The 26,861-nt window shown below is 40.5% G+C and overlaps 1 protein-coding gene across 4 annotated transcripts in view; it reads right to left on the bottom strand.

The window, feature by feature from the left end:
* LOC137256345 (calcitonin receptor-like) overlaps positions 1-26,861 on the bottom strand; it is a 172,151-nt gene that overhangs the window by 26,257 nt on the left and 119,033 nt on the right. For all 4 annotated transcript variants that reach the window (XM_067794125.1, XM_067794122.1, XM_067794123.1 and 1 more), the window contains one exon: positions 2,183-2,299. In XM_067794125.1, coding sequence (XP_067650226.1) covers positions 2,183-2,299 — 117 coding nt within the window. The remainder of the gene's footprint in view (positions 1-2,182; positions 2,300-26,861) is intronic.

The following is a 26,861-nucleotide window of genomic DNA, read 5'->3' as shown; positions in this document are numbered from 1 at the left end:
TTGGTTGAAAAATCATACTCACGTACTCACTGAAGTCCTGCCAATCAGGGACGGTAGGGAAGCCTAGTGGTCAAAACGCTCGCTCGTTACGCCGCAGACCCGGGTTCGATTCTCTACATGGTTAAAATGTATGAAGCACATTTCTGGTGTTCCCCGCCGTGATATTGCTGGAATATTGCTAAAGCAGTTTAAAACTAACATATCATTCATCAGGAAGTACGTCTCTAAATCACACCGACAAAACATTTCTATGATCATATCGACGATTAAAGCACAAACGCGCTTATGAATCAGTATGAAATAGTGACGCCAAATGACGTTTGCGAACAGATGAGCGCGTCTTGTCCAAAATGAGTCGCAGGTCACAAACCCATGCAGACCAAGTCAATCAGCTACACCAAATACTTGACGAAACTCATAACCATTCAACCCATTATGGATGAGGCGGTTCAAAAAGCATGCAGCAACATTATTTCGTAAATTGCTGCAAGTCTTATTTTATAGCCTTTTTTATGTGTTTTGTTTCTTGTGTCACTGTTTTGTGTGTTTTTGTATTCAGGAGTTATTATTCATATAAATAGTGTGAGCGAAATCACAGAATCAGTTACAAATGTGTGGCCATGAAAAGATTTATAAGAAGTGATCAAAAAACAGAACATCAGTCATGATGTACTTGACTGTAAAATGACGACACTCTTCAACGTCCTTGGCTGCAAAATAGTTGTTTATGATGACACAGAGGACAATTGCGATCTGTACTTATGTTATACATTTCACTGATGCTGTATTACTTGAAATGAGACAGCTGCTGGAACTAAGACCAGAATTATGTCCAAATATGCTCCTTTGTCATCTGAAGCCAGTCCATCTCGATCTGAGAAAGTGCTCATTGTCCTTGTCTGTACAGATGTTGGTATATATTTTACTTAACTGTATCGGTTCTTGATAAGCTGCTGCGACCATGAGATGACTCAGTGTACCAGTGTTTGGCGGAATATATAATTAACTTCCGATTTCAGACCAGAACAGGCCTTGTCTGATCTACAACACTGTCACATGCACCGCTGTACAGTCACTTGATAGACCAGTGCAGGCACGCGAAATATTTTGCTTGAAAATGGTTGTTTATTAAATACCATGTTAATATATACCGGATATAAAAGTTTCTGTCGTCAAGATATAAATAATCTGGTGTTATGCACAAGGCGGCTGACGTAGCAGCCCTGTGGATACAGCATAATCGTCGGCTATGCCCACGTGGGTATAATGTGTGAAGCCCATTTCTAGTGTCCCCCGCCGTGATATTGCTGGAATATAGCTGAAAGAAGTAGGAGAGTACCGAGACCGCCCTCGTCCAACCACATGATAATGTGGAATGGTGAATGAAAGGTGCACTAAAAATCCCCATGTACATTAAGTGCAAGTCTCTGCAATCGACAGTTTTACTAAAGTTTCAGTCTCTTTTGATCACTAGCACTAATATCGTTACCTGATTTATGTCTTAATCGCATTAATGTGTAATTCAACGTTTATTTTCTTTAGCGCAATACACGGCATGCAACAGAGGTCCTGATTCCTTGTACTGTGGTGGCAATACGAGACAATAACTGCAGTATTTGTGTGTGTTTGTGTGTGTTGTCTGTGCATGTGCGTGCGTGCGGGAGTGTGCGTGCGCGCGCGTCTTTGTGTGTGTGTTGTCTATGTTGCCACAGGCTGTTAGTCTAGTGAATAAAACGAGTAGTATCTTCTTGTATGACATATTATGATGACGTTGAAGACCAGGCGACCTTCAGTACACATATCACAGCAGGATGGTCAACGAAGCGAACTTATCAGTAGTTAACCCCAACAACAGGCCATTGAAGCCCATTGGTAATACTACCGTCCATTTCCGATTCAGCATGCATGAGCACTATAATATACATGTGGAACATTTGTGTCAGATAACGAGACATGATAAATATACCAGCTGCCACGTAAACCTCGTTATCATACAGAAATGTCCGCCGTCTGTAACATATAGCTGGCGCTACTACGTGGTTTATCACGACTACGTCAACCTACATTTGTGCCAATACTGTTCAGAGGTAACTATAAACATGTACAGGATAAGGAATAATATCTCAGTCTATATATATATTTCGACTGATATAAAATTAGTGCGGAAAATATAGACGCAAACCTTCAGGATTGAAACCCGGTTGGATTTTGACCGGACACGGCTTGTAAACGGTCTCCCCGGCCGGGGTGTAGTCAAAGCACAGCCATCCATCAAACGTGGAGTTACAGTACAGGCGGCCTGAAGATACAGAACAACTTCAATCAGTTTAATATGAAATTAAAACTTTGATGTATTTCGTATCGGTCTGAAAGGTAATCTGCAAGAAGGATGAAAATCGTCAAAGCATAAATTATATTCATCATGCAAGCAAATTGTTTTGAACAGGGTGGCAAAGTCGAAGCCATAACGCCCGTGAAGTGAAGTTCAAGGCCACAGTTGAGTAGAACGTCAACGACGTGGCGTTAGTGACAGACAGTAGATGTTTCCTCAGTGTTTACTTGGAGGGTGTCTCCTTGGGCTGTTAATACATGTGTGTGACATCAGCCAGTGGCATTACTGTCACCGAGGCAAACCAGTGATTTATTTCAATTCTTAAGGTACGTTGTTGAGGGTGTAACACATATTTGTTGCTCCAGAAATAAAGCTAATTCCGTCAACAATGGCATACGGGTTTCATGCAAACTCTGCAAAAAGATGCTACCAGGATACATGAGCTAAACAGTGAACGTTGAGCTAAACTTCTTCCTAACTAATCAATCACGTCGCCCACAGACCAGGTACACGTTGTTTAACGAATATTCATCTCAAACGATTTCACAATGCTCTGTATAGCCAAAACGTCAGCCAGATATACCTTGTTTTTGCTGAAAGAAGGCATATAGTACAGTCATGGAGCCTCCTAAGAAAACATCATGTGAAATTCTGGTCTTCCTCGGTGATGGCATCGGTGTGAAAAGTCGGCATAAAAGATACGAGAAAGGAGTGATCATCCCCATGGGCACCAACTGTGTTCCGATTCTTTGTGGAAGGGTCTTTTATGCTTTTTTAAGACTGCTTGTTCAACCATTTTAGAAAAAGAAGAGAATTGGAGAGGATTTGACTGTTTTTTTCAGTGATGGTCAACAGCTATTTCACTCAAATTGGTTAGTAAAACGACCTGAATTAGAAATGGAGGAATGCATTAGAGACCAATGAAACCACCTTGAATATGAGCGGTGAATGATAGACTTTTAAGTAATAACAATTACCGCTTATATACCGCTCATATCTAGGCACATTACCTGCTCACGGCGCTGCGTACATTACTATCCCCCGCGGTAGGACACTCTCGTTACGATACTATGCGATCATTTTCAACTCCCTGCGGATCATGCAGCCATGCTGTCCGTTTGTCGCAATGAACTAAACGCACAGATTGCTAGCACATACCCACGATTCCCCATTTTATAGCTGGATGAACTGACACGATGTAAATCTAAATATCTTGTTCATGGATATCTTGTGCCCATCTCGTGACCCGAACCTAGGCTGGACCTTCCGCGTGATAGGCAAACGCCTTAACCACTGCACCGTGCCACTACAATAATGGTGTGTTCAATTCACGCTTGTAAAGATACAACCGAGCACACTCATAAAGCAATGACTTAAAGAGCATCGTGCATCCCTTGGTCATATGCTGTTTGATAATGGTTGGCAGATCAAAGGCATCACTTCAGCTTCCAAAAAGTTTTTTATGATCGACAGAGGGGCGGTATTTCCGATTTGTGGCGGGAATGATGTCTGATGCAATTCCTTTTGACAGTGATAATCTGTTATTTTATCTTGCACCAGGCCAGTGTGGATCCTTGTCTACATCCAAAATGCATGTGTCAATTTGTGTACATTTACGATAGATCTCGAACTCATTTATATCTTTCCCATGTCTGTGTGTGTCACATGTGTGTGCTGTAATATACGTGTGTTTAACCCCGAGAGTGTCCATGTGACAACTGCAGCGATCCATTCAGCGAAACCGGAAATATTTGGCACTAAAATAGCCATGATGATCGATATTGAACACGGAAGTAGATTAATTTCCTGTCAGTGGATTAATGGTAGCATCAGTGGAGTACACATTCTCGACAGTATTAACCTTTCACGGGGAATAAGGGACATTTGATAGTACAAATTGAAGAAACTGGTTACGTAGTCACCCCGTCATGTCTCTGGTAAGATGTAAGTGTCGAACATTTAATTACAGCTCTGGGAGATAAGAACACTTCGTGATGTACAGCATATGAGCTCATCAGACCGATCTTAATGAGGTTTTTGAGGCTGTGTCTCAGCTGCTGATTAGTTACTGGTATATATCTGAATACATAAAGATCGAGTAGCAACTATATGCCTGTGTGCTTGCGTGTGTGTGTACGTGTGTGCGTGCGTGTGCCTGAGAGAGAGAGAGAGTACGTGTCCAGCCAACCCTGTAGTGTTGGAATAGTGCACCAAATATTCTTATGAATGTGGGTAGGGTGTTATTATTTTTCATAAATGACGGAAGTTGTCAAATATTTGCATATCAGGCTATATCGGTTCCCAATATTTCATATTGGAAACGATGCATTACGAATTAAAGGTATGATTAATCGTTTAACGCGTTCTATTGGGTAAGGTATTCCACCGAAATCATAGTATTACTAATCCTGAAGCATTACTTAACCATTATCAAGGCTCCAGTTCTTTGATCGAGTTAAAAGGTAGTTTCAGTGATTACACAGCTTTATGTCCGATCGACTTGTGAACTTCATGTCGTTAACTCTTGTATGCATTGCAATAGCCGAGACGTGACTAATTCAGCGAGAGCTTAGATAACAAAGGCTGTGGATTTTTGTTTTTTGATTGCTTGATCGTATACTGATCCGTCATTAGAATGCATGATGAAGGAGTAAGCATTAACTCCGAAACGTTGTGTTCTCTCATAAAGAAGTTGATATCCATAAAAATCTTCATTCTTATGTATTTTCACTTCTAAATGACATTCAAAGACCTGATCCGTCATTGTGCCTCATTGAGATGTCATAGAAGCTGTGCCTGAGATACGAAACGTCAAAGCTTGAAATAATCATCCTCTGGCAACAGAGCGGTGAACATTTTATGAACGGATCACTGAATTCTGTCACGACACCAGGTGCTCGTGAAAATGGCAAGCTTGTCTTACATAACGACGTAAACTATGTTACGTTATGTGCAGGTACTAGTGATAGTTAGCTATGAGGTTCAGACGTGCACTCACCAATCCCACCCGAACATCACTTTAGTTTTCCCACCAGATTGTTTGGTTTCGTTTCAATAAATGTTACATCTTCACATTCACAGTATCTGTTGTGTAACAGTATTTCCAGTCTTCAAGATTATAATAAATTTTAAAACAACGCTGTGCAGGTCTGTCTTTTGACTTCTTCCCAACGACGACTTTGAAACGGCGGCAATGATTATATGTCACAGTGGAACATGCGCTATTTCTCCGACTCTGTCCCGACCAGCTAAGTCACGAAATGTGAACTATGGGAACGCTCCTACAGGCCAGTCAAGGCACCGTAAACACAGGTTTTATTACGACACTGTTTGCACTCTGCGTTTTCCTTTTCATCTACTGACTTTTTCAGCTGAAGGCAGTTACGTTAACCCCAGATTAGGTGAAACTGAAATTGGATCTTAAATTGATTAGTTCCCAAACATTTCCTGAACATAAAAACTTCACATAGGACAAGCACCTTAATGAAATAGGGTAAAGTACGGCTCCCGGGAGTGAACATAATTTTTCCTACGGAGATATCTACGGGAAGTAATTCTCGTAAATCGCGATTCGTTGTGAGGAAAGTAGTTAGTTCACATTTAGCGCAGTGTAATCGACTGAAAGCTAAATCTTTCTACAGACAGGTAATTTATTGATGCAATCCCATTTTCCCCCTCCCATCCCTTTCACGGTTGACTTCCCGCTTGTTATGCAAAGATAGTACATCAATTCCATCCTTGGATGAGTATTGATCATTTGTGGTAACGGACGCGTAACTCCGTTGTGGAATCGTCCGTGCTTTTCAGTCTCGGAACACCCATCCATGCAACAGATTGCGTTTTTGAGCTTTGGTGTTACATTTACCGAAGGCTGATGGAGATATGTCAATATTAAACTATGGTAATCAATCGTGTCCACTGTCTCGCTTATGCTGCATACAAAAATGTTTAAATCGTTATTCTTCAATATGTTCGTTCTATAACTTTAAAAATAAGCACGGAGATACATAGACTGTTAAATGGAGTTACAGAACAAAGATAGTTATTTCTACAAAAATGGGATGTTCCTAACTTCTTTTGAGTAATATAAAGAATATCAACTGTTAATAATTTGCCAGGACAAAAGGAATAAGAAATCCCCTCTGAACCAGCAAAATATAACACAGACAAGTTTAAAGTATTCAGTAATAATGGAGTTACAGTTAGCAAGTTACAACGATTCACAATAGAGGTTTCTAGTACAATGCAAAATTAATGATTCCAATAAATAATACTGGGTCACAAGTATGATATCAACTCTCCAAAGAGTTATACTAAATGTTGCACAGCGAGCTGTCTTGAGTGTAGGTGAGGCGTTGACAATCAGATGAAGAGGCAGACAGATGTAGGTAGGCCGACTGACGGTCAGAACTCCCGTTATTCCAAGTGTAACTCCGTGAGTGTGTGTGTATCCCGTCTACAGAACATCCAGCCTTTATATACACAGTCACCGATTCTTGAGCATTCCGGCAAAGTATGGAACCTTCGCGATCGGCCTCGTGTTTGCGAGCAGTCAAAACACATACTCATATACGGAAGAGTGCCTAAAGGGTGACAAGTCTAAAGCGCTACCTTAAAAGCTGGGCCGCTCAAACACCAGTGCCACTGAATATTTACGATACCAAATGTGACCCATGATAACAATCACTGAAAACTCTGAACGTTGTGGCCCCATGATAACAATCACTGAAAACTCTGAACGTTGTGGCCCCATGATAACAATCACTGAAAACTCTGAACGTTGTGGCCCCATGATAACAATCACTGAAAACTCTGAACGTTGTGGCTCCATGATAACTATCACTGAAAACTCTGAACGTTGTGGCTCCATGATAACAATCACTGAAAACTCTGAACGTTGTGGCTCCATGATAACAATCACTGAAAACTCTGAACGTTGTGGCCCCATAATAACAATCACTGAAAACTCTGAACGTTGTGGCCCCATGATAACAATCACTGAAAACTCTGAACGTTGTGGCCCCATGATAACTATCACTGAAAACTCTGAACGTTGTGGCCCCATGATAACAATCACTGAAAACTCTGAACGTTGTGGCCCCATGATAACAATCACTGAAAACTCTGAACGTTGTGGCCCCATGATAACAATCACTGAAAACTCTGAACGTTGTGGCCCCATGATAACTATCACTGAAAACTCTGAACGTTGTGGCCCCATGATAACAATCACTGAAAACTCTGAACGTTGTGGCCCCATGATAACAATCACTGAAAACTCTGAACGTTGTGGCCCCATGATAACAATCACTGAAAACTCTGAACGTTGTGGCCCCATGATAACAATCACTGAAAACTCTGAACGTTGTGGCCCCATGATTACAATCACTGAAAACTCTGAACGTTGTGGCCCCATGATAACTATCACTGAAAACTCTGAACGTTGTGGCCCCATGATAACTATCACTGAAAACTCTGAACGTTGTGGCCCCATGATTACTATCACTGAAAACTCTGAACGTTGTGGCCCCATGATAACTATCACTGAAAACTCTGAACGTTGTGGCCCCATGATAACAATCACTGAAAACTCTGAACGTTGTGGCTCCATGATAACAATCACTGAAAACTCTGAACGTTGTGGCCCCATGATAACTATCACTGAAAACTCTGAACGTTGTGGCCCCATGATAACAATCACTGAAAACTCTGAACGTTGTGGCCCCATGATAACTATCACTGAAAACTCTGAACGTTGTGGCCCCATGATAACTATCACTGAAAACTCTGAACGTTGTGGCCCCATGATAACTATCACTGAAAACTCTGAACGTTGTGGCCCCATAATAACAATCACTGAAAACTCTGAACGTTGTGGCCCCATGATAACTATCACTGAAAACTCTGAACGTTGTGGCCCTATGATAACTATCACTGAAAACTCTGAACGTTGTGGCCCCATGATAACAATCACTGAAAACTCTGAACGTTGTGGCCCCATGATAACAATCACTGAAAACTCTGAACGTTGTGGCCCCATGATAACTATCACTGAAAACTCTGAACGTTGTGGCCCCATGATAACAATCACTGAAAACTCTGAACGTTGTGGCCCCATGATAACTATCACTGAAAACTCTGAACGTTGTGGCCCCATGATAACTATCACTGAAAACTCTGAACGTTGTGGCCCCATGATAACTATCACTGAAAACTCTGAACGTTGTGGCCCCATGATAACAATCACTGAAAACTCTGAACGTTGTGGCCCCATGATAACTATCACTGAAAACTCTGAACGTTATGGCCCCATGATAACAATCACTGAAAACTCTGAACGTTGTGGCCCCATGATAAATATCACAATATTAATCCATGATTATACAAATTACTGTCAATACTCTCAGATGTACAGATTGAGCTGAGTTTAGATTTATCTTTGAAAAGGATCTTCTATACACCAGATTAACAATGATCTTAATAATGACGTTTTAAAGCACTTATGTAATTAGTGAAATAGGAAGGAAACTGTAACAGTTACTGAACGCAAGTTTTCTTCATATAACCACAAGTAGGCGCTATTATGACATATTGTCTCCAAATAGTACCGCATATACCAAACTTCATGATGTAAATCACACGCCCTTGTATCTTATGTCTTTGCTATATTTCCTTAACAAAACATACAATTATTTTATCATAAATCATAACCTATAGCTAACTGGGGACCTATAATTATTTTCAGTATATGTTATCATCACAACATATGTATGTTGCTAAACAATAAGACGAACAACTGTTGTGAACCTTCTTGACATGACTGCATAGACACTAAACACTGCACTCAATATTGTTTATGTGATCATTTTAGGCATTCTTGTCAATACCTGGTCTCCTCACAGTTATACCAGTGGGTTAGCGCTAAGACATTACCAGCTTGACTTCATGATACTTTGTGCATTCGTGTTAACGAGATGTAATAAATCTAGCGACTAATGTCATAAAAATATTGATAAACACACCCGGATCAGCATGGACTGCTCGTCCTGTTGACAGAAGGAATATACGCCCATGCAAAAGCACGATTAGTCCGTGCAGTACATGGTAATCGGTTTATTGTGAAAACAAAGTGTCAATCAAAGGGTTGTCTTATCTTGACACTACGTTTTGCACGTGACTGTTTACATGATAGTTGACATGTTGTTTGCCTGAATGGTGTAATCTAGTACTGGATCGACACACAACACGAGTCTTCATTAGATTGAGCTTATTGCAGCGAGTTTCAGAATTCATTTAAAACTACTTGCCTCTTTCCGTACCTTGCGTCACAATTCCCCGCTTAGGGTTTACCATGTCCCGTAAGGCAAATTGAAGAATACAGTGCCTTGTTTAAGTAGGCTGTTCTGACTGCGCTAATTTTTACAGGGTGCCTTGTGATAGCTTGTATGAAAGGTCAGAAACTACACTGCACTGCAACTCTTTTGAATTCACAATGTGCACATGGAATTCACACCTGTCTTCCATGACTCGATTCCATGTTCAAAGCTGTTTAGCGTGTTTCGGTTCGAAACTTCCAGTGAGCACTGTTGACATGAACGCAGCAAAATTGAAATGGTCTATCCAGGCCGTTAGATAATGTGACTAGTCGCAGGTTGCTCGGCATGCAACAGGAGAACAACCTACGACCGACATGTTAATAATGGTGGATTGGCAGATAGCAATGAAGGTACCAATATTTTCAGTAACTATTTTGTCTGTTTCTCTCTCGCCCGCAAACGAAACCGCACACAGGTTACGTAACTCAGTCGCCAGAGTCCTACAGTGACGTCATAGAAGGAACGATTTTCAGTTAAATCTATAGAAAATGTGTAGGAAGCTCGTCATTTTGCTGATTTCTCGAGGTCACCAAAGACATGCCGAATTGTGTTGCCGTCAATTGTTCCTTGAGGTCGGGTGATGGTGTCACTATGCACAGATTTCCACCAGACTCAGTAGTTTGTGCTTAAATTGGTTCTTAGTGTGTGCGAAGTGAGCGTTGTGGAAGCCTGTGGTATTTACTGAATCGGGTGATTCGCCGCCTACCACGCTTCCAGGATAGAAACTGGAGTTGAGGTTTCATCGAGTTTATAAAATGAAGACTGCTTACTATACATTGCTGATCTAAAGGATTTTGCATGGATATAACGCTTTCTTCCTAGGAAAACGAAGTTGTGGTCGAAGTGACAATATTATCGTAAGTAATATTATATTGACCCCTTATTTTGACCGATTCCAAGACTGAAATTGTTATGTTATGTCATAAGTAATGTCATGTAAAATCCTTATGTCCGTCAATAAAATACATATTTTACTACCTGTGAAAAGTAATTTTGATTTTGTCAGTCGACGAAAAACAAACTTAAATAGCATTCATCCTCAGACAGGGCGCCGCCATTTTTGAAAATCGTCAAGTCATGGGCTAAAGTCCGTTAGAATTACTGAGATTATGATTTGTTCTCATCAGGTTAGAAAATCAAAACTACTTTTTACTGGTAGTTAAATATGCATTTAAATCATGTCCAAAAGGATTTTGCATGACACAACTTTTAACATAAGGACTTCTTCCAAGGAAGCAAGGTGGGGGTCGAAGTGACATTTATACATTGTATTGCAGGCAATATAATATTGACCTCCACCTCACTTCAAAGAGTGAAATTGTTATGTAATAAGCAATGTCATGCAAAATCCTAATGTCCATCAATAAAATACATATTTTACTACCAGTAGAAAGTAATTGTCCTTTTGTACGTCGGTGAAAACAAACTTAAATAGCATTTATCCCAAGACAGGGCGCCGCCATTTTTTAAAATCGTGAAGTCAAATCCATTTGAACTAATGAGATAATGGTTTGTTTTCATCAAGTTAGAAAATAAAAACTACGTAAATATGTATTTGAATCATTACCAAAAGGATTTTGCATGACACAACCTGTAACATAACCTAACGGAGGCCGGGGTCGAAGTGAAAATACTGCGCGATAAATTTCTTCACTTGCTAAAATTACTTGGTTTGTAACGTTCACTCACCAGTATGTAGACACTTGTCGGTATAAGTCTTTATACTTGGTCTCATAATCCTAATTACTTTATAATCATACTTGTATGCATTTTGAAACTTAATAAAAAGAAGCGATCTGCGAATGTATAACAGGAATGTAATATGTAGACATTTCATAGTTTGCCTATATGAATCACAAATCGCACGCGTATGTCGTCTGCATCATTACACTTCACGATGACAACAATGATTCTGTTGAAAGCTACGACAACAAAACAAAATAAAATGCAAATATTAAAATTAAAGTTATAGGAGCAATGTCAGGCTATTACCTTGTTCGAGGAATGTATCCATCACTATCCACAAAAACGAGTGATATATAATTCATCCGCAGATTTTAACAGTCTAATATACGAAAACGTGATGTACCGTTTCAGGTTTTTCACATTGCTGTATAGTTTCATTGGTTACCCAAGACAGCACACCTGGCAACTAATTGCATAGTGTGCATCATTCTTTTTATTTATTTAGCCAATAATCAGCAGTCAATCAAAAGTACTGGCGGTTAATCCTTTGAAAGAAGGGTGTTGTTGTTACATAGACACAGGCCCGACAGAGTGTATTCAGTATAGATTAGTAAATGTACATACATAAACACTACCTTTTGACAAATCCCCCATTTAAATCCGCATAAAACTAATTAATCAATCAGCGTGCTATCGGTTAATCCTTTGATCGATCCAGACACAATAAATGCCAAATGGGGGCCTTTGTAGGGTAATCTAAGTGGCGTTACCACTAATTATACCTGTTATAAATTCATTAACTGAGCATCAAGTGAATGACGACAAATAACGTGTAGGTTTATACCACCTAACACGGATTACAACCTAGCGACACCAAGTGATTTTGACAGAATCGTCCATGAAAACAAGGGTTGTAACTCGAAAACTAGGCAAAGCAGGAGACAAAACTAAATGATAGTAGATTGTGAGAACATATAGCTTTCATTTTTCTCAACAGCTTTCGCGACTTTAGGTTTGTACAATATATAATATACGTGAGAACTGCAAAACCCAGATCTCCACACATGTCTAGTCCACGCCAATATGTGTGTGTGTGTGTGGATTTCGCAATCACTATTTTGTTCATGATTCATATATGAAATCGACTTCTGCTCGTAGCATTTCTTTTTTGAAGGACGTGAAAAATGTCTTTTTCATTTTATCCTTTATCCCGCAGAGGGTATTGTCGCACCTGTAATGTTCTTTATGATATGGTACTGCATGGCCGCCTACTGTTTAGATGAGACTAAACATGTTTAAATAAACATTATATGTCACTACCATAACCGAATTGCACCTCTATTTTCATAAAGTTACACGTCTGTAAGGGTCGAGCCATCAGTAAATGTGACAGTTCATTGTGGCGGTTATGACCGTCATGTTTAATATCGGACTATGGAAACACTATTTCTGAGATTGTCAGTGCAACGTCAATAGCTTCATGTATCTTGCTGGATTGGTTGTATAGAAATGCAAAAACAAGAAATGTGGGTGTCCGTGAATTTCAAAGGTCGTAAAACACACTTCGCCAAATGCAATATCATCCATACGCCAAAATTCCATATTGGTGCATACAAATAAGGTCTAAAAATAGCAAAAAGATGCCACTAGTAATATAGTCGGTATTGTTGTGAGGGGATTTGAATTCTTCAGGTACGTTTTAGAGACACCATCATTTTCATCCAAAGTTTCAGCTTCAAAGACACGACAACTTCAAAGGAAAAGTCCAATATTGCAAACGTTATCTAACGAACAAAGATGCACGACACGGGATCACTTGTCTGGGAAGCCATGTATTTATATCAGCAGTCTTGTATTAAATTAGATTATGCCCACAACTTGAAAAGAGTATGTGACATTATTATAAATGATGATCAAAAAGGTTTTGACCTTTTCGCAAAAATCTGGTATTATTACTAATTGATAATGGTTCCTAAATATGAAAAGCCAACTCTCAGAACAACCGGAGTCAATAATCTGAGATTCCTGAGGGTGTAAAGGTGAAACTAACGGTGAGAAGGATATGCTATGATCTCTGACAACTGATGGCATCAAGTAGTCTCGGCAATGATAATAAAAAAGTTTATAGGAGAATTATGTGATTATGGAAATATTTTGTTGCTGTTATATATATTTTTCAGGGATGCACCAGCGTGAAACCTTCAAAATGGCATATAACTTTCACAATGAAAATGAATATTGTGTCTGGATAAATGGGGTTGGGTCAGATTTATTCATCATTTTAATGACGTTTCCAGCCCAGAGCTCCTTCTTCTATGCACATGTTGTACCTTATATAAGCCTAGAAATGTGACCAGGAGTATCACTCATGTCGAATAAGAATATAGTATACCAAATATCTGTTGCCATTACTCGTACGTCACAGCGCATTTCCATTGGCGTTGAACGTGGCCAATAAGCAAACACAGTGCAATGTGTTTCGGTTTTCGAGCGTCAATAGCAGTTGGTTTGAGACAAGGCCCATGATAATCGGTTTTACATAATTAGGTAAAGACACAACTTCAACATGTCATGTGGAAATTTGATCAAATGAAATGTTTCGGAGGTCGGTGTATGATTCCGACTGTGGGATAGGCATTGCATAGAAAATAGGTAAACCTGCAGCCTTTCCAGTCTTGCTCACACGATCATCACAAGTGACTGGACTTGATTCATCACTTCACTCATCCAGTCACGCAATGTCCACCTCTAGTTTGCATTTACGACCAGCGGAATCTGTTACTGGATATATTCGTGTTTCTCTGATACGAATGCAGATGCTATAGACACGAATCACTATAAATATAACCTGATTTGAATTGATTATAGTAAACCATTGATTATAATAAATGCGAATATGGATCTAGATGAGGAACAACTCCAATGTCACGTGATGATAGCTTGTCATGAAAAGTGTCTAACAAATACACTATCACATTGGATTAAGGTAAGCTAGCTGAGTTGAGTTGAGTTGAGTTGGGTTGAGTTGAGTTCTGGTGCACGTCACATCGGCATTATTCCAGCCGGATCAAGTTTCCATTTATTAACTTAAATCCATGTTAAAGTCCATGTTTCAAAAATATTTCAAACATAATATATATTTTTTCATTTTTCACTACCATTTTAGAAAACAGAAAATATAGCATCAAATACAAAAGCAAGCAAGTCGTTATTCTCTTTGCAAAACTACGATTTATGATACAAGTAAACTTCCCCCAGGTAACATACGATCAGATGTTCTCATGGGAAAACAGATCTTTCAGATTTCTCGCAACTAGGGAAAACTGATTGTCAGTTGCTATATATTAATAAAATCATTAAACGTGCACTATTGTATCATGCAACATTAACGTTCGATTATAGTAACCAGGTTTCTCTGTTAATGAACAGTCATTAATCAATGTTTATCGCCAGTGTAGGACTGAATGACAATGGTTTCAGACTTCACCAGGTTTTAACATCAATATCCAGATCTGTGTTATATTGGGTATAGTTGCCGGTGACATTAGCAACTGGGGGCGTGGCAAGTAATCCATGGCAATAACAATTTGTATAGCAATTTGATCAATACGACTGTTATCATACTGGATGATCAATGATAACCAGGGTCAAAGTAATGGTTATGTAACTAAAAACCCTCGTGTTACTCTCCTGTAGTAGGGGCGGTAGGGTAGCCTAGCGGTTGAAACGTTCGCTCGTCATGCCGAAGATCCGGGTTCGATTCTCCATATAGGTACAATGTGTGAAGCCCATTTGTGGTGTCCCCCGCCGTGACATTGCCGGAATATTGTTAAAAGCGTCGGAAAACTAAACTCACTCACGAATGTAGCAGGTGTAATGTTTAGATGATCTCATGACAGAGATACCCAACGTCGTAAGAAAGATAAACCAGTAGTAGTACTGCATGAAGTAAGACAGTGGGTAAGGGGAAAATGACCGCCGTGTATCTAGTAAGAAGAGGTTCTAAAATTCTAACAGGAAGTGATGCCTGTGTCAATAGTAGCATCCTTGCGAGTCTGGCAAGAAGCTGAGAGGCTGCTTCCGCTCCGCGTCAACATCGTAACGGAACACTTTCAGCGAACAACACTTGAATCGAGTTCACTTATAGTCAGTTCTCCGTAGAAAAATGGTACAGCTGAAAACGAGTGTACTTCACTCAACAACAATCGATAACAATCTCATATTTAGGAGAGACTTGGGAAATATACACCTCTACAGGAAGCATTTGATGCAGGCGGAAATAACTCAGAGTCTGTAGATGTCGTTTTCAGTGATGTGTGTTACTCACCTGGACCATATCCACTGGGAAACATATTCTCCACATAATATATTATGAACCAGAACGCAGCTACTTTTCTGAATAATATGATCTAGAACATGATCTCCCCAGTATATTCACTCCTGAGGAGATCACTCAGATACACACCCGATACTGGAGAAATTATTTTCAAGTTCAAATATCTTACAAGCGAGATCATTTTCATGTTCAAACACGGTACTGGGAAGATGATGATTTTCAGCCTCAAACACAATACTGGAAGATCAGTTTCAGGTTTAAACACGGTACTGGGAAGGTCAGTTTCAGGTTCAAACACGGTACGGGGGAGATCATGTTCAGATACACAGTCGATACTGGGGAGATCGTACTACGTCACATGATCTTGATTTTGGCAGATTCCGGTATGTATCTGACCAATACATATCCCTGTATTTACTGATCATGATCTGCCTTGGTTGCCTTGTGTATGGGACCAGGATTATCTACTGAGTATCTGGCAGACTGTTTGTGGGGAAGATATGGACTGCTAGACGGTTGCGATGATGGAGTATCCTCAGAACAGAAAGTCCATACCATTCCTTCAAGATGTTTGTGTGTGATAGGAGATGTTTACACTGCGGATGAGTCAGGGTCGTGAGAGTATGTATCTTACTGGCCCCTATATTTATGTTTTGCACTGTTATATATACACAACACCCAAAGTAACGCCAACGCTGTGTATTCATCGATCACTAATAATAGTTATTGATAATGACAAAATTGACCAAGTGGCTTTTCAGATTGATAAGCTGTCTAACAGTTACCGCCACAAAACTTATCAAAGCAGGCCAGAGTGGCTAGATATTGATGCGATGTTTGACTGAGGCACAGTCAAGGTCACCTCAACTCGACCTTGGCAGTTCAATATACGCACAATGACAATACACTAGCAGTACATTCTTACTAGCGACCATTTGGGAGTCAGGCTCAATGTCATGCCACTGACACATGTGATCGTTGCCACTGACACATGTGATCGTTACCCGACTCGATTCTCCTGCTGCTGATCACTGGATTGTCTGTCTCTTTGAGTGTCCAACGAATTGGACATTCACAACCCATGCTTGTCACAAGAAACGACGTCTTCGATCAGGTGGTAAAGCTCGCTGATTTGGTTGACACGTAGTGTCGTCGTATCCCCATTGCGCAGATCGCTGCTCAGGCAGATGATCACTAATTTGTCTGATCCAGACTCGATTATTTACACACCGTCGTTGAGTTCGATGCTAACCAACAAACCAACCAACATCATTCAATAATGGCACCTGGTGTCCCAACCACTGACACCCACCACAAAGCTGTTGTGGCTGCAATATAACACAACTTAGTGTCAGATGGTAGGCCCTGTCGTGGAGCATACGTGTTGTTAACATCGTCAGGAATGGACCCGAGCCATTCAGGAGATACCACATCCTAGGCGAGCTCTTACAGGCGTATGCTGCTCTGTTGCATGAATAGACGTAATTGACGAGGTTGAAATACCCATCGGAGACATATTTTAAATTAAATAACGCCAGACGGAAACTAATTTCGTGGCAAGACCCAATCTCCAGGCTTTGTGTTGTGGATATTTCTGTGTTGTGTACAGACACTCCTCTGTATTCTAATCCCACGCGTCGTGATGCCCAGTAAGCGTGTGACGGATGTAACACAGAAACAGCAAAAACTACTTCCCTAACACCCTCCACTGACATATTACTCGGCCTTAAATGACAGGCGACGCTTCAGGATAGGCCGATAAAGCACTCAACCCACCACTAATACACCTGCGACGAAAATCAAGATAAAACATCAGTGCTTATCCCCAGATACAATTTCCGTTTGGAATAAAGGGAAAAACAGCTGGTAAATTATATGAATGGATCACGGAAAATCAGCGATGACACCAGGTGTTAGGCCTAGTATGTCCTGCCCTACCGGTAGCACCTGACGATCACTTTATACTTTATTATTTATAAGGGTGATTGATAACCTGCCTTTGACGTATAATGTACGCCCCAAAGTTTCACTGTTAGATGTTGTAATTCTGTCGTGCTTTAGACGAAGATGCAAGCTGTCTGTTCCGGAACAGAACATGAGGAGTGATTTTATACTTTGCGAGGAACGCCGGGAGAAGGAAATGTAAATATGTATCATGTCGCTATAAAGTGCCTAACTATTTTTTTGCCTTTCATTTTGGTGTTAATACCTGACAATCTAGACGTAACAGGTACACATGAAACTATTGTACTATAACCTATATGGATATTGACATCAGTTTGGGAATTTATGATTGAACACGTGTTAGTAAACCCAAAACAGTCCATATATCAGTATGGACAGGTGCATTGTGACATCGTGTTTTAACTGGAGGGGTTCAGGTGTGTCACTGTGACCCGATCTGGTTTGTACACGTCGCTTAGTGTAAATGGATAAGTTTCTTGTTTGCCTTGGGTTGAATACATAGACTCATATAGAGAAGCCAGGGGAAATTGAATTGGAATATAGAACATGTTTATAGTTCACTATAGTAGTACGATTGTCAGAATCTTAAAGAGAACTAAGTTGGTGATATCACAGATCTGTGTCGACTGCAATGTTATACCTGAGCGATGAGTGTTGGTGATAGCACAGGTCTTTGTCAACTGTAATGTTAACCCTGAGCGATGTGTGTTGGTGATATCACAGATTTGTGTTGACTGCAATGTTATCCCTGAGCAATGTGACTTGGTGATATGACAGGTCAGTGTCTACTGCAATGTTATCCTTGAGCGACGAGTGTTGGTGATATCACATATCTCTGTCAACTGTAATGTTATCCCTGAGCGACTGGTGTTGGTAATGTCACAGATCTGTGTCTACTGCAATGGTATCCCTGAGCGATGTATCTTGGTAATATCACAGATCTGTGTGGACTGTAATGTTGTACCCGAGTCATGAGTGTTGGTGATATCACAGATCTGTTTTTACTGCAGTGTTATCCCTGAGCGATGAGTACAGATCTGTGTCTGTTGCAATGTTATCTCTGTGTGATGAGTGTTGGTGATATCACAGATCTGTGTCAACTGTAATGTTATAATACTTGATGATTTTATAATTTATGAACTGTACCGATAAAGTCCGTTAGCTAATATCCACATGCTTGCTAGTATATCAAAAAGTCAATAGTTACTGTAAATATGTTTGATAATTATCATGAAAAATGACGTATTCATCAACATTTAATGTATCTATTTCATAAATGTATCCACGTGTGACTGACGCCAGATGTTCCTTCCATTCCAGTGGTTTCAATGCTTCCATCAGAGTCCAGTACTGTTTTACAGTGACGTTTGGGTTGATTTTAAGGACATGGGTGCGGTGTTAATAAATGGAATTTAGGGGAAGACATGTAAAGAGCAGCTGACACGGACTTAAACGATGTTAATTATAGAACGTATGATCAAAACTGAAGCGAAGCACCGAAATGTCTCACACTCGTAAAGAACCAGAAATACTGCGCAATCGTAACCGTCAGGCTGACCCGGTTCATGAATTTAGACATAGATGGTATTTTTTGTGTCATCGGATTACAACCAGTGATTACTCTATATGAATATAAATGACATATTAAAATGAAATACCAGTGCCGCTCCGTTACAGTCAACTGAACGAGGGCGCGTACTCAATATCAAACATGCACATAGATACTGCTGGTTTTCATCTGAAATTCCAGAAATAAACTGGTTTTTCTTTACGATCGTCTGGACAGACATACAATAGCCGCTGTGTGTTTACTGTTTTCCGTTGGGAACGGACTGACGCCGCACCGCTAGTATAAATAAAAACCTATCTATTTGTTCATCAAATATTTCCCGTTCTGGAACTACTGTCAGTAGGATTTCCTAGTCATAAAACACAGAATGTCGATATCAGCAGCAAAATAACTCCAGGCTTCAAATATGCCCCATTTCATCATTGCTCCTTTCGAAATCACGTAGCCTTCGATTGACCATCAGAAGTTGGTACGAAAATAAAACGTCAACATTTTAGCTGGCAACTCACTAAGATTGGCTATCAAGCATCTTTTGCTATGAAACCCTACAATTTGTAATAAAATTAATATTATTGTTATGCTATGTAAAGGGTGGTTTGAGTGATGTTGTTAAGGTTCATGTTTACTGGTGCTGATTGAAATGTCGCGTGTTATGTGCTCTAATGAAGTTGAATCTGAAATAACCACCGGTAAAGCCAAGTGATATCATCAACGATGCGGTGTTAAATAGCAACAGAAAGTGAGACTGGTTCCTTTTTTACTACAGTATTGACAATGTGCGGCACGCTGGGTATCATCAGGCCTCCATTCATTAACATTTCGCCATTAGCGTGTCCTTCACATGGATAGGAAACACATACTGGTTGTTCTCTGGAATAGTATACAGAATGATGTTACGGGATCGCAAAGCAAAATCCATAAAAAAAATATGTATTTTACATAGGGATTTCCAAAAAGGAGAATTGCAGCTGCATTTGATTCTTTGAAGACTCTCTTTGTCTTCGGATACTTTTGGACCAAACCCCAAGACAGATATATGGAAAACAAAATGTAATCCAGTACAGATAAACGACTGTCGAAGTAGAACCACCAGTGAAAGTTCACCCCAATTTGGGACATGCAGGTACACAGGCAGAGAACAATGCCAGGAACCAAGTTATTGCCTGAGGCCTATGCTGAGATGCTGTCGGGTCGGATCATTTGTGTGTCTCTTTGGGAAACAAAGAAGAAATACCACATATCACAAACCTGCTACACGTGAATTCGGGCAATCCCGACACAGCCAAAGACTTAGAGACCTGGCAGGAGAAGTGTTCCCATGTCTTGCTCTCCGACCGAGAGGAACAAATCCTGGACTGATCAGGCCTCACCTTCTGCAAGTGCTAGCGAGTTCATCTACATCTACCCATCCAATCAGTTTGGACCAGCAGCGAGTAAACTCCAAGCACAGACACAACCACTACATGGACCTGCCATATCGGAACTCGGATGCAGACAACTCGACCTGGAAGTGCAGTGCCATCAACAATTACATTGGCAGAAACAAATGTGTTCTGTGGTGAAACAACGACAGGGACTACACATCCCCAAAACGCCTCCTGCTAGAGATTCTGCAAATTGAGATTGATGGCTGTGTATCAAATATAGAGAACCTGTCCAATGATGACTGCCTCCGGTGGTGAATTTGACACAAACTCCTCCTCAACAGATTGGCGGACAAATGTCCATGCAAGCTGAAAGATCCTTGTACCTTCTGGCATCTGACAGGGAAAGCAGAGCCACCCAATTGATATCAGAACAGCATTCAGCACACACCAAGGCCCAACTACGATATCGATGGGCCCAAGGACATGGAAGTGGCAGCCCCTGTGTGGAATGAACACCCAAAAAAGTCGCAGACGTTCTGGAGGGAACCTACACTTGCAAAAAGTTTTCTGTAGCCAGATACGAAGGGAAGAACCGACTGTTGCTGTTACTTGATTCACTGATTATCATTGAAGAAATGATCGTGGCATATGGCTACCAGATACGCTGGTGGGATAGAACACCTCTGACTGGTAGGTGGACTGTTAGTGTGCAGGCTCAGCAAAATCTACCACTTGCCCATATCAAACAGGAAAGATGAACCAGACAATCTGGTGGGGGTGTCTGGGTTTAGGTGCATGTTTGGGCACTGGGCTGTCTTCTCGCCTACTTTTCGTTTGTCTGGTATGTAGGCCGATGTGCTGTGGTGGCTCATTTGGCCAGCTTCCATAGAAGCAAGGTAGCCATCAAAATGTAGACCAATCTTTGCGTCACTTCTACCATTTTCCCCACCCTCTGGATTTTGAAATGACTCTCTTCTTCCTCCTCATCATCGTTGATGTCCGTGTCAACACGCGACTGTGAATTGTCTGCAAAACAAACAAAAATAGGCTAGTGTGTGTAGTATATGGCTAGAAACAAATAGTTCCACCACAGAATAGAATACCTCCTCGTATCCAGCGATATACATTCTGCTACGATTTGCAAAATGTTTCTGTATCTTCACCAAAGTGGCCTAGAATATGAGCAGGTTGGTCTATTGGGCCTTCCCAACCATTTCTCACAGCTTTTCATCCACAGAAGAATACTCCAAGGGCTCCTGTATGACGCCTCTGGTTTGTCGAATGCCTCGTATGGGAAGCATGGTGGATTTCCTCTGTTGTATACAATATGCATGCGCCTGATGTAAAATGTATATACAGTACAATATATATTACCAATTGCATACATACACTATTTTTCTACTCCATATGGTGTGGGTCCCCGTGGTGGACCGTGGAAACTAGTTTGGACATTGTTGTCTTGGTTCCTGGCATTGTTCTATGCCTATGTACCTGCATGTCTCTATTGGGGTGAACTTTCACTGGTGGTTTTCCTAGGACAGTTGTTTTTCTGCACTGGATTCCATTTTGTTTCCCATATACCTGTCTTGGGGTTGGGTTCCAAAGTATCCGAAGACAAGATTGTCTCTAAGATTTACTCAAATGCAACTGCATCTGTTCGTTTTTGGAAATCCCTATGTAAAATAGGTAGGTATTTTGCTTTGCGGTCCGTACCGTCATTCTGTATACTACTTTTGGTGTTGTACTCCTCTTAAAGGTTGAAGAAAACATTTTTCATATTACATGGTGTTTCCGTCATAACTTGTCACAAACTACTACTAACCTATAAAAACACGACATAAACTTACAGTGTGTAAATTTATCCATATCATATGCACGAAAAGTCTAGATGCTACTCCACCTTTAACAGAAAAGTATCAACACCCTTTGGTATTTCTGTACATACCTCTATAGTAGGAGGTGCTTTATTCAACGGTATTTCACAAGGAGGACCTTTCGTGAAGGAACCCTCACTGAGGTTAACCTTAACTCCCATTCTTTAACACTAGGCTTACCTTAGTGACTTACGATCACCTTAGTGCTGAGGAAAGGGGATCCAGCACTAAAGGTAAAGCATTAACCCTTTATTTTTTGTTGTTGGAAAGTATTCATCATTGTCATTTAACAGATATTTCATACCTATCTTACAAAGCTTTAAATGCGTAGAGGTTGGCATCCGATCTACCGTGTTATACACATTGTTGGTATACCCGTACAAAACTAGGATGAAAGCAAAGCAACCTTGGATTAAGAATGTATGATGGAAGACCGCAGTCCTCACCCACCAGCCTCCAGGGGAAGGTTCAGTTTCAATTTATCTACTTGATTTTTTGTGACATGTGCAGCATCAGCAGGGAATGAAAATGCTTCAGACATCAAATAAAGCCTCTATAGAAACGATTATTAGTGCAGTGGCCCGCAAAGAACAACGCGCACTTAATGAAACGTCGGTATCGGCGTCTAAGTGTTTTATAATAGGCTTCCTCTGGCGATGTCGTTATGACAGTACATCATCGGTAGGCTGACAGCTTCATATCTGCCATGGTAATATGCACAAATCCGTCAGACATTTTCAGATGATCGGATCGGATGCATCTCATGTATAGTGTTCTGAATACCAGGTGTATTTCACAACCTGGCCACGTCGACCATAGCGCAGTTAGGGCGATCAGGTGAGTGTCAGCTGAACAGTGTATTACAACATTGCTGATCTGATTATACAGTTTAAAAAATACGAGAGATTCCAAAGAGACACATTATTGACACAGCAAGGATCGTAATGTTATGATATTAAGAAAAGCATCTCTGCAACAAACCCATTATTGAGAATTGCAGTTATTTCGTGATAAAATGGATACTATCGCTGCTTTGTAGTAAATCAAGAGATAATAGCATCATACTCATGAGTAACTGAATGCATAAGACTCTTAAGGTATTGGTTAGCGGTGAATCACCAGTGAGGATTTGGCCGTAAATCTCCACCGACGAGGCCGAATCAGAAGGAAGTTTTGAGACATGTAACTAAAGCGATAAGGCTCGAACACTTTAACAAGATACCCTGGATCAATGGACCGAGGCGACTAGGCACTTCACCTTGGTTCCCTCTGTGTGATGAACCTATCCTGTATTGTGTTGCAGTTGCAGTAAGAAAGGTTGATTGAGGCAATAACCGCCCAACGCCGGTTGTTATTGCATCGGGCCGGCAGTTTCAAATATCAGCAGGCCCTTGTGGCCTTCAGTAAACTAACTGTCTTTCTACAACTGGAATCTTTCCCTTGTACTCTTATTTCCGTTAATTGACGTTTGGGAATCATCCATGATCCATCATGTTGCAATAACGTGCTTTCACTTCTGGTATTTCAGCGCCTAGGAATGTCAACGCCAGTCCTTTACAAATACAAATTTCTATCTGTGCCATGGGCTTCTCTAACTGATTTTGTAGCAAAAATGTGAAACTATGTACAGTGTAGCCTCTTTTGTTTTTATTGGTTTTACTTTACAAAATGGGTCTACAGATTTCATTCAGGGCCTGTAGATTTTGAAGCCTCCAGGCGGCATTAGGCCCTGATGGCCAACTGGCAAATTACAGTATCGCAAACACTGGGTGGCACAGTAAACCAGTGGGTGCATAGACCCTGATATTGACTTCATCACTGCATGGTCGTTCTCCACTGAACGTGTGTCATGTGGCTCGTTACGAGTTGCAGTTGTCTGACCCCTCACTCCTTAACTATGCTACCAGGCGAGTGTCCGGGCTTTTATCATCCGGACGACATGGAATCTGTTATTGTAGGTATCTGTTGTTGGCTCGCTCACGCCCGAAAACAGATTTCACAATAACAAGGGAGATAATTAAACATTTCGTATGTACGCCGTTAAGAAGTGGTCACACAGTTTGGTATACCCAGGTCTTAGAAAAGTTCACATTCTAGTAGTTTTGTTTGCTACAAAGCATTAACACTAATTAACACATTTCTGAAGGGGCTTTGTGTATAATTATGCTTTGGAAATGGTAGCCGTGAAAATTTATCGAGCACAATTTACACGAAGTAAGATTTCATGTTTACAGAAGCTTAAGTTAGATAGCTGACTTTGTGTGGGCTGGAATGTGTGTGCGTCGAGTCGACATTTGTATATTGCCGTATGACAGAAGGAGTCCTGAATTCAGCAGATGAGTGGAAAGGTGTGAGGATGCTGAATGGGATCATAAGGAATAATTTCTGGATGGGTATATCCATACGCCAGCCAATGACAGGTGTGTTGGAAGTAATGTGAAAAATAAAGTTGTTGCATGTCACGCTATCAACAGTACGGCGGCCCGTCAGTGTTGACTTTTAACTTGTCCTTGGAAAGTAATGGATTGTGACGGTCACCTTGTATATGCCTATGTGTTATCATAACATCCAGACTGAAGACACTGGACAACAAACAACCTCCATCCGTGTCTTCAGACGTATTGCTCTCTGATACGCCTTCCTCAAGAACCCGATCGATCAGGACCGCTTTCTCTTCAGTGATCTATTCTGTATCAACTCTGACACCAAGCAGTTTTCCTGACGGATTTAACTTGGAGATGAAGACAAACCACCTTTGTCTTAAAAATAGATTCCTACCAATCCACCATCGATATTGTTCCACCCTTGTATGATACAACATATACTGTATCATGAAATACTACCCAATTCACTTGATCTCATATTGGCTAATCCTGTCGGAATGAACGACCACATTCTATTCTTTCATCAGCGCCTATGGCTCGACAACCGATGTTGTCCTTGAACAAATGGGTAGTCACTTCAAGCATGTTTAGAAATTAACTTGCGGGCGTACATGATCATCCTTGAGATGATGGACTGCGGGGATTATCTGCTACGTGCGGGCACTTGTCCACTAAATTCTAAAGGATCGCGTTGACAACAATCTACGGGGATATCCATTCTCGCCAAAGCCCAATACATAAGACCAAAATAATCGCAGTTCAGCTCGGATGCGTTATTGATGTTCACAGCGATTCTGTAGATGGGAGCCTACATTGTTGGTTGAAGAAACATGCGCGCTATTTACAGCATTCACTTCATGAAAGTCGAAAATGGTGTTTGGAGAAAGAGATTAAACCTGTCTACAATAAAACAATGAAGAGGTTAGCATTACTTCTAGCCAAGGCTATCACTTTAAAAATAATTTGAGACAGGGCTCATGGACGGAGATCCTACTCAGTGTTCTGCTGTCACATGTTAAGCCTATGTCTAAAAGGAGTGAGTGTGGTCTTTCGACTTTTTTACGAATTTCCCATTAATATCATTCCTGGGGACACCATAACTGAGTTTAATACCATTTACCTTCTGGACTACACCTGCGTCATCTATATATGTCTAAACACTAAATATTACATTGCGTGGAATTCACTTGTATCTGAAGTGGTATACAGAAGAAAATATGGGAATTGCAATTATATTTTGATCAATATCAGTCATAGATTTAGCAATTCCATACTCTGTGAGGATCTAGTAAATTAGACCGGCGTTTGATTCATATGAAACCACACTTACTGAAAATGCCTATATGAATCTTGTAATAATACAAAAAATACTAATGAACATTTATTTATAATGCGCCTCTTTCCACGCACTTGTGCATGCAGATGGCGCTGCAATAAACGAGATGAAAAGACTCAATAAATATACATTTTGTTTTTGAAGGGTTGGTAACAGGTGCTCTGGAAAAAGCAGGCTTTTAAGCAAGATTTGAAACCTGTGAGAGAATCATAAAGTTTGATGTTCAACTACATTTAATGATGGGTATTATCTGACATATATGTGCCTAATGCTGCGAATTACGGACCTTGGGCAAGTGTCGTCTTTGCAATATTCAGATACGTAATTTACAGACATTATCAAGAAGCTCTCTTTTCCTAAGAGCGATCGAACGCTGCGGGTCATAACTCGACATGAATGTCAAGCCCAACTTTCGGTTAACCTAGAAAGTATTCCAAGAATTCCCTGTAATAACCGGTGTAATCGTGTGCAATCCTTGAATTTGATGAGGATGATCAAAGGATAGATGTACTCACTGTCATCTTCAGCTGTGTAGATTTGTATTTTGAAAGTGTAAGAGCATATTGAACCGTCATCAATTATTTCTGAAATGCATGCATGTACATTGCCAGCGAAAAAAACTGTCGCGTTGACAT

This window comes from Haliotis asinina, chromosome 11 (genome assembly GCF_037392515.1).
Source record: "Haliotis asinina isolate JCU_RB_2024 chromosome 11, JCU_Hal_asi_v2, whole genome shotgun sequence".
Taxonomy (NCBI): Eukaryota; Metazoa; Mollusca; class Gastropoda; order Lepetellida; family Haliotidae; genus Haliotis; species Haliotis asinina.
The sequence above is the reverse complement of the archived record's forward strand: the minus strand, read 5'-3'. Positions and strand labels throughout refer to the sequence as shown.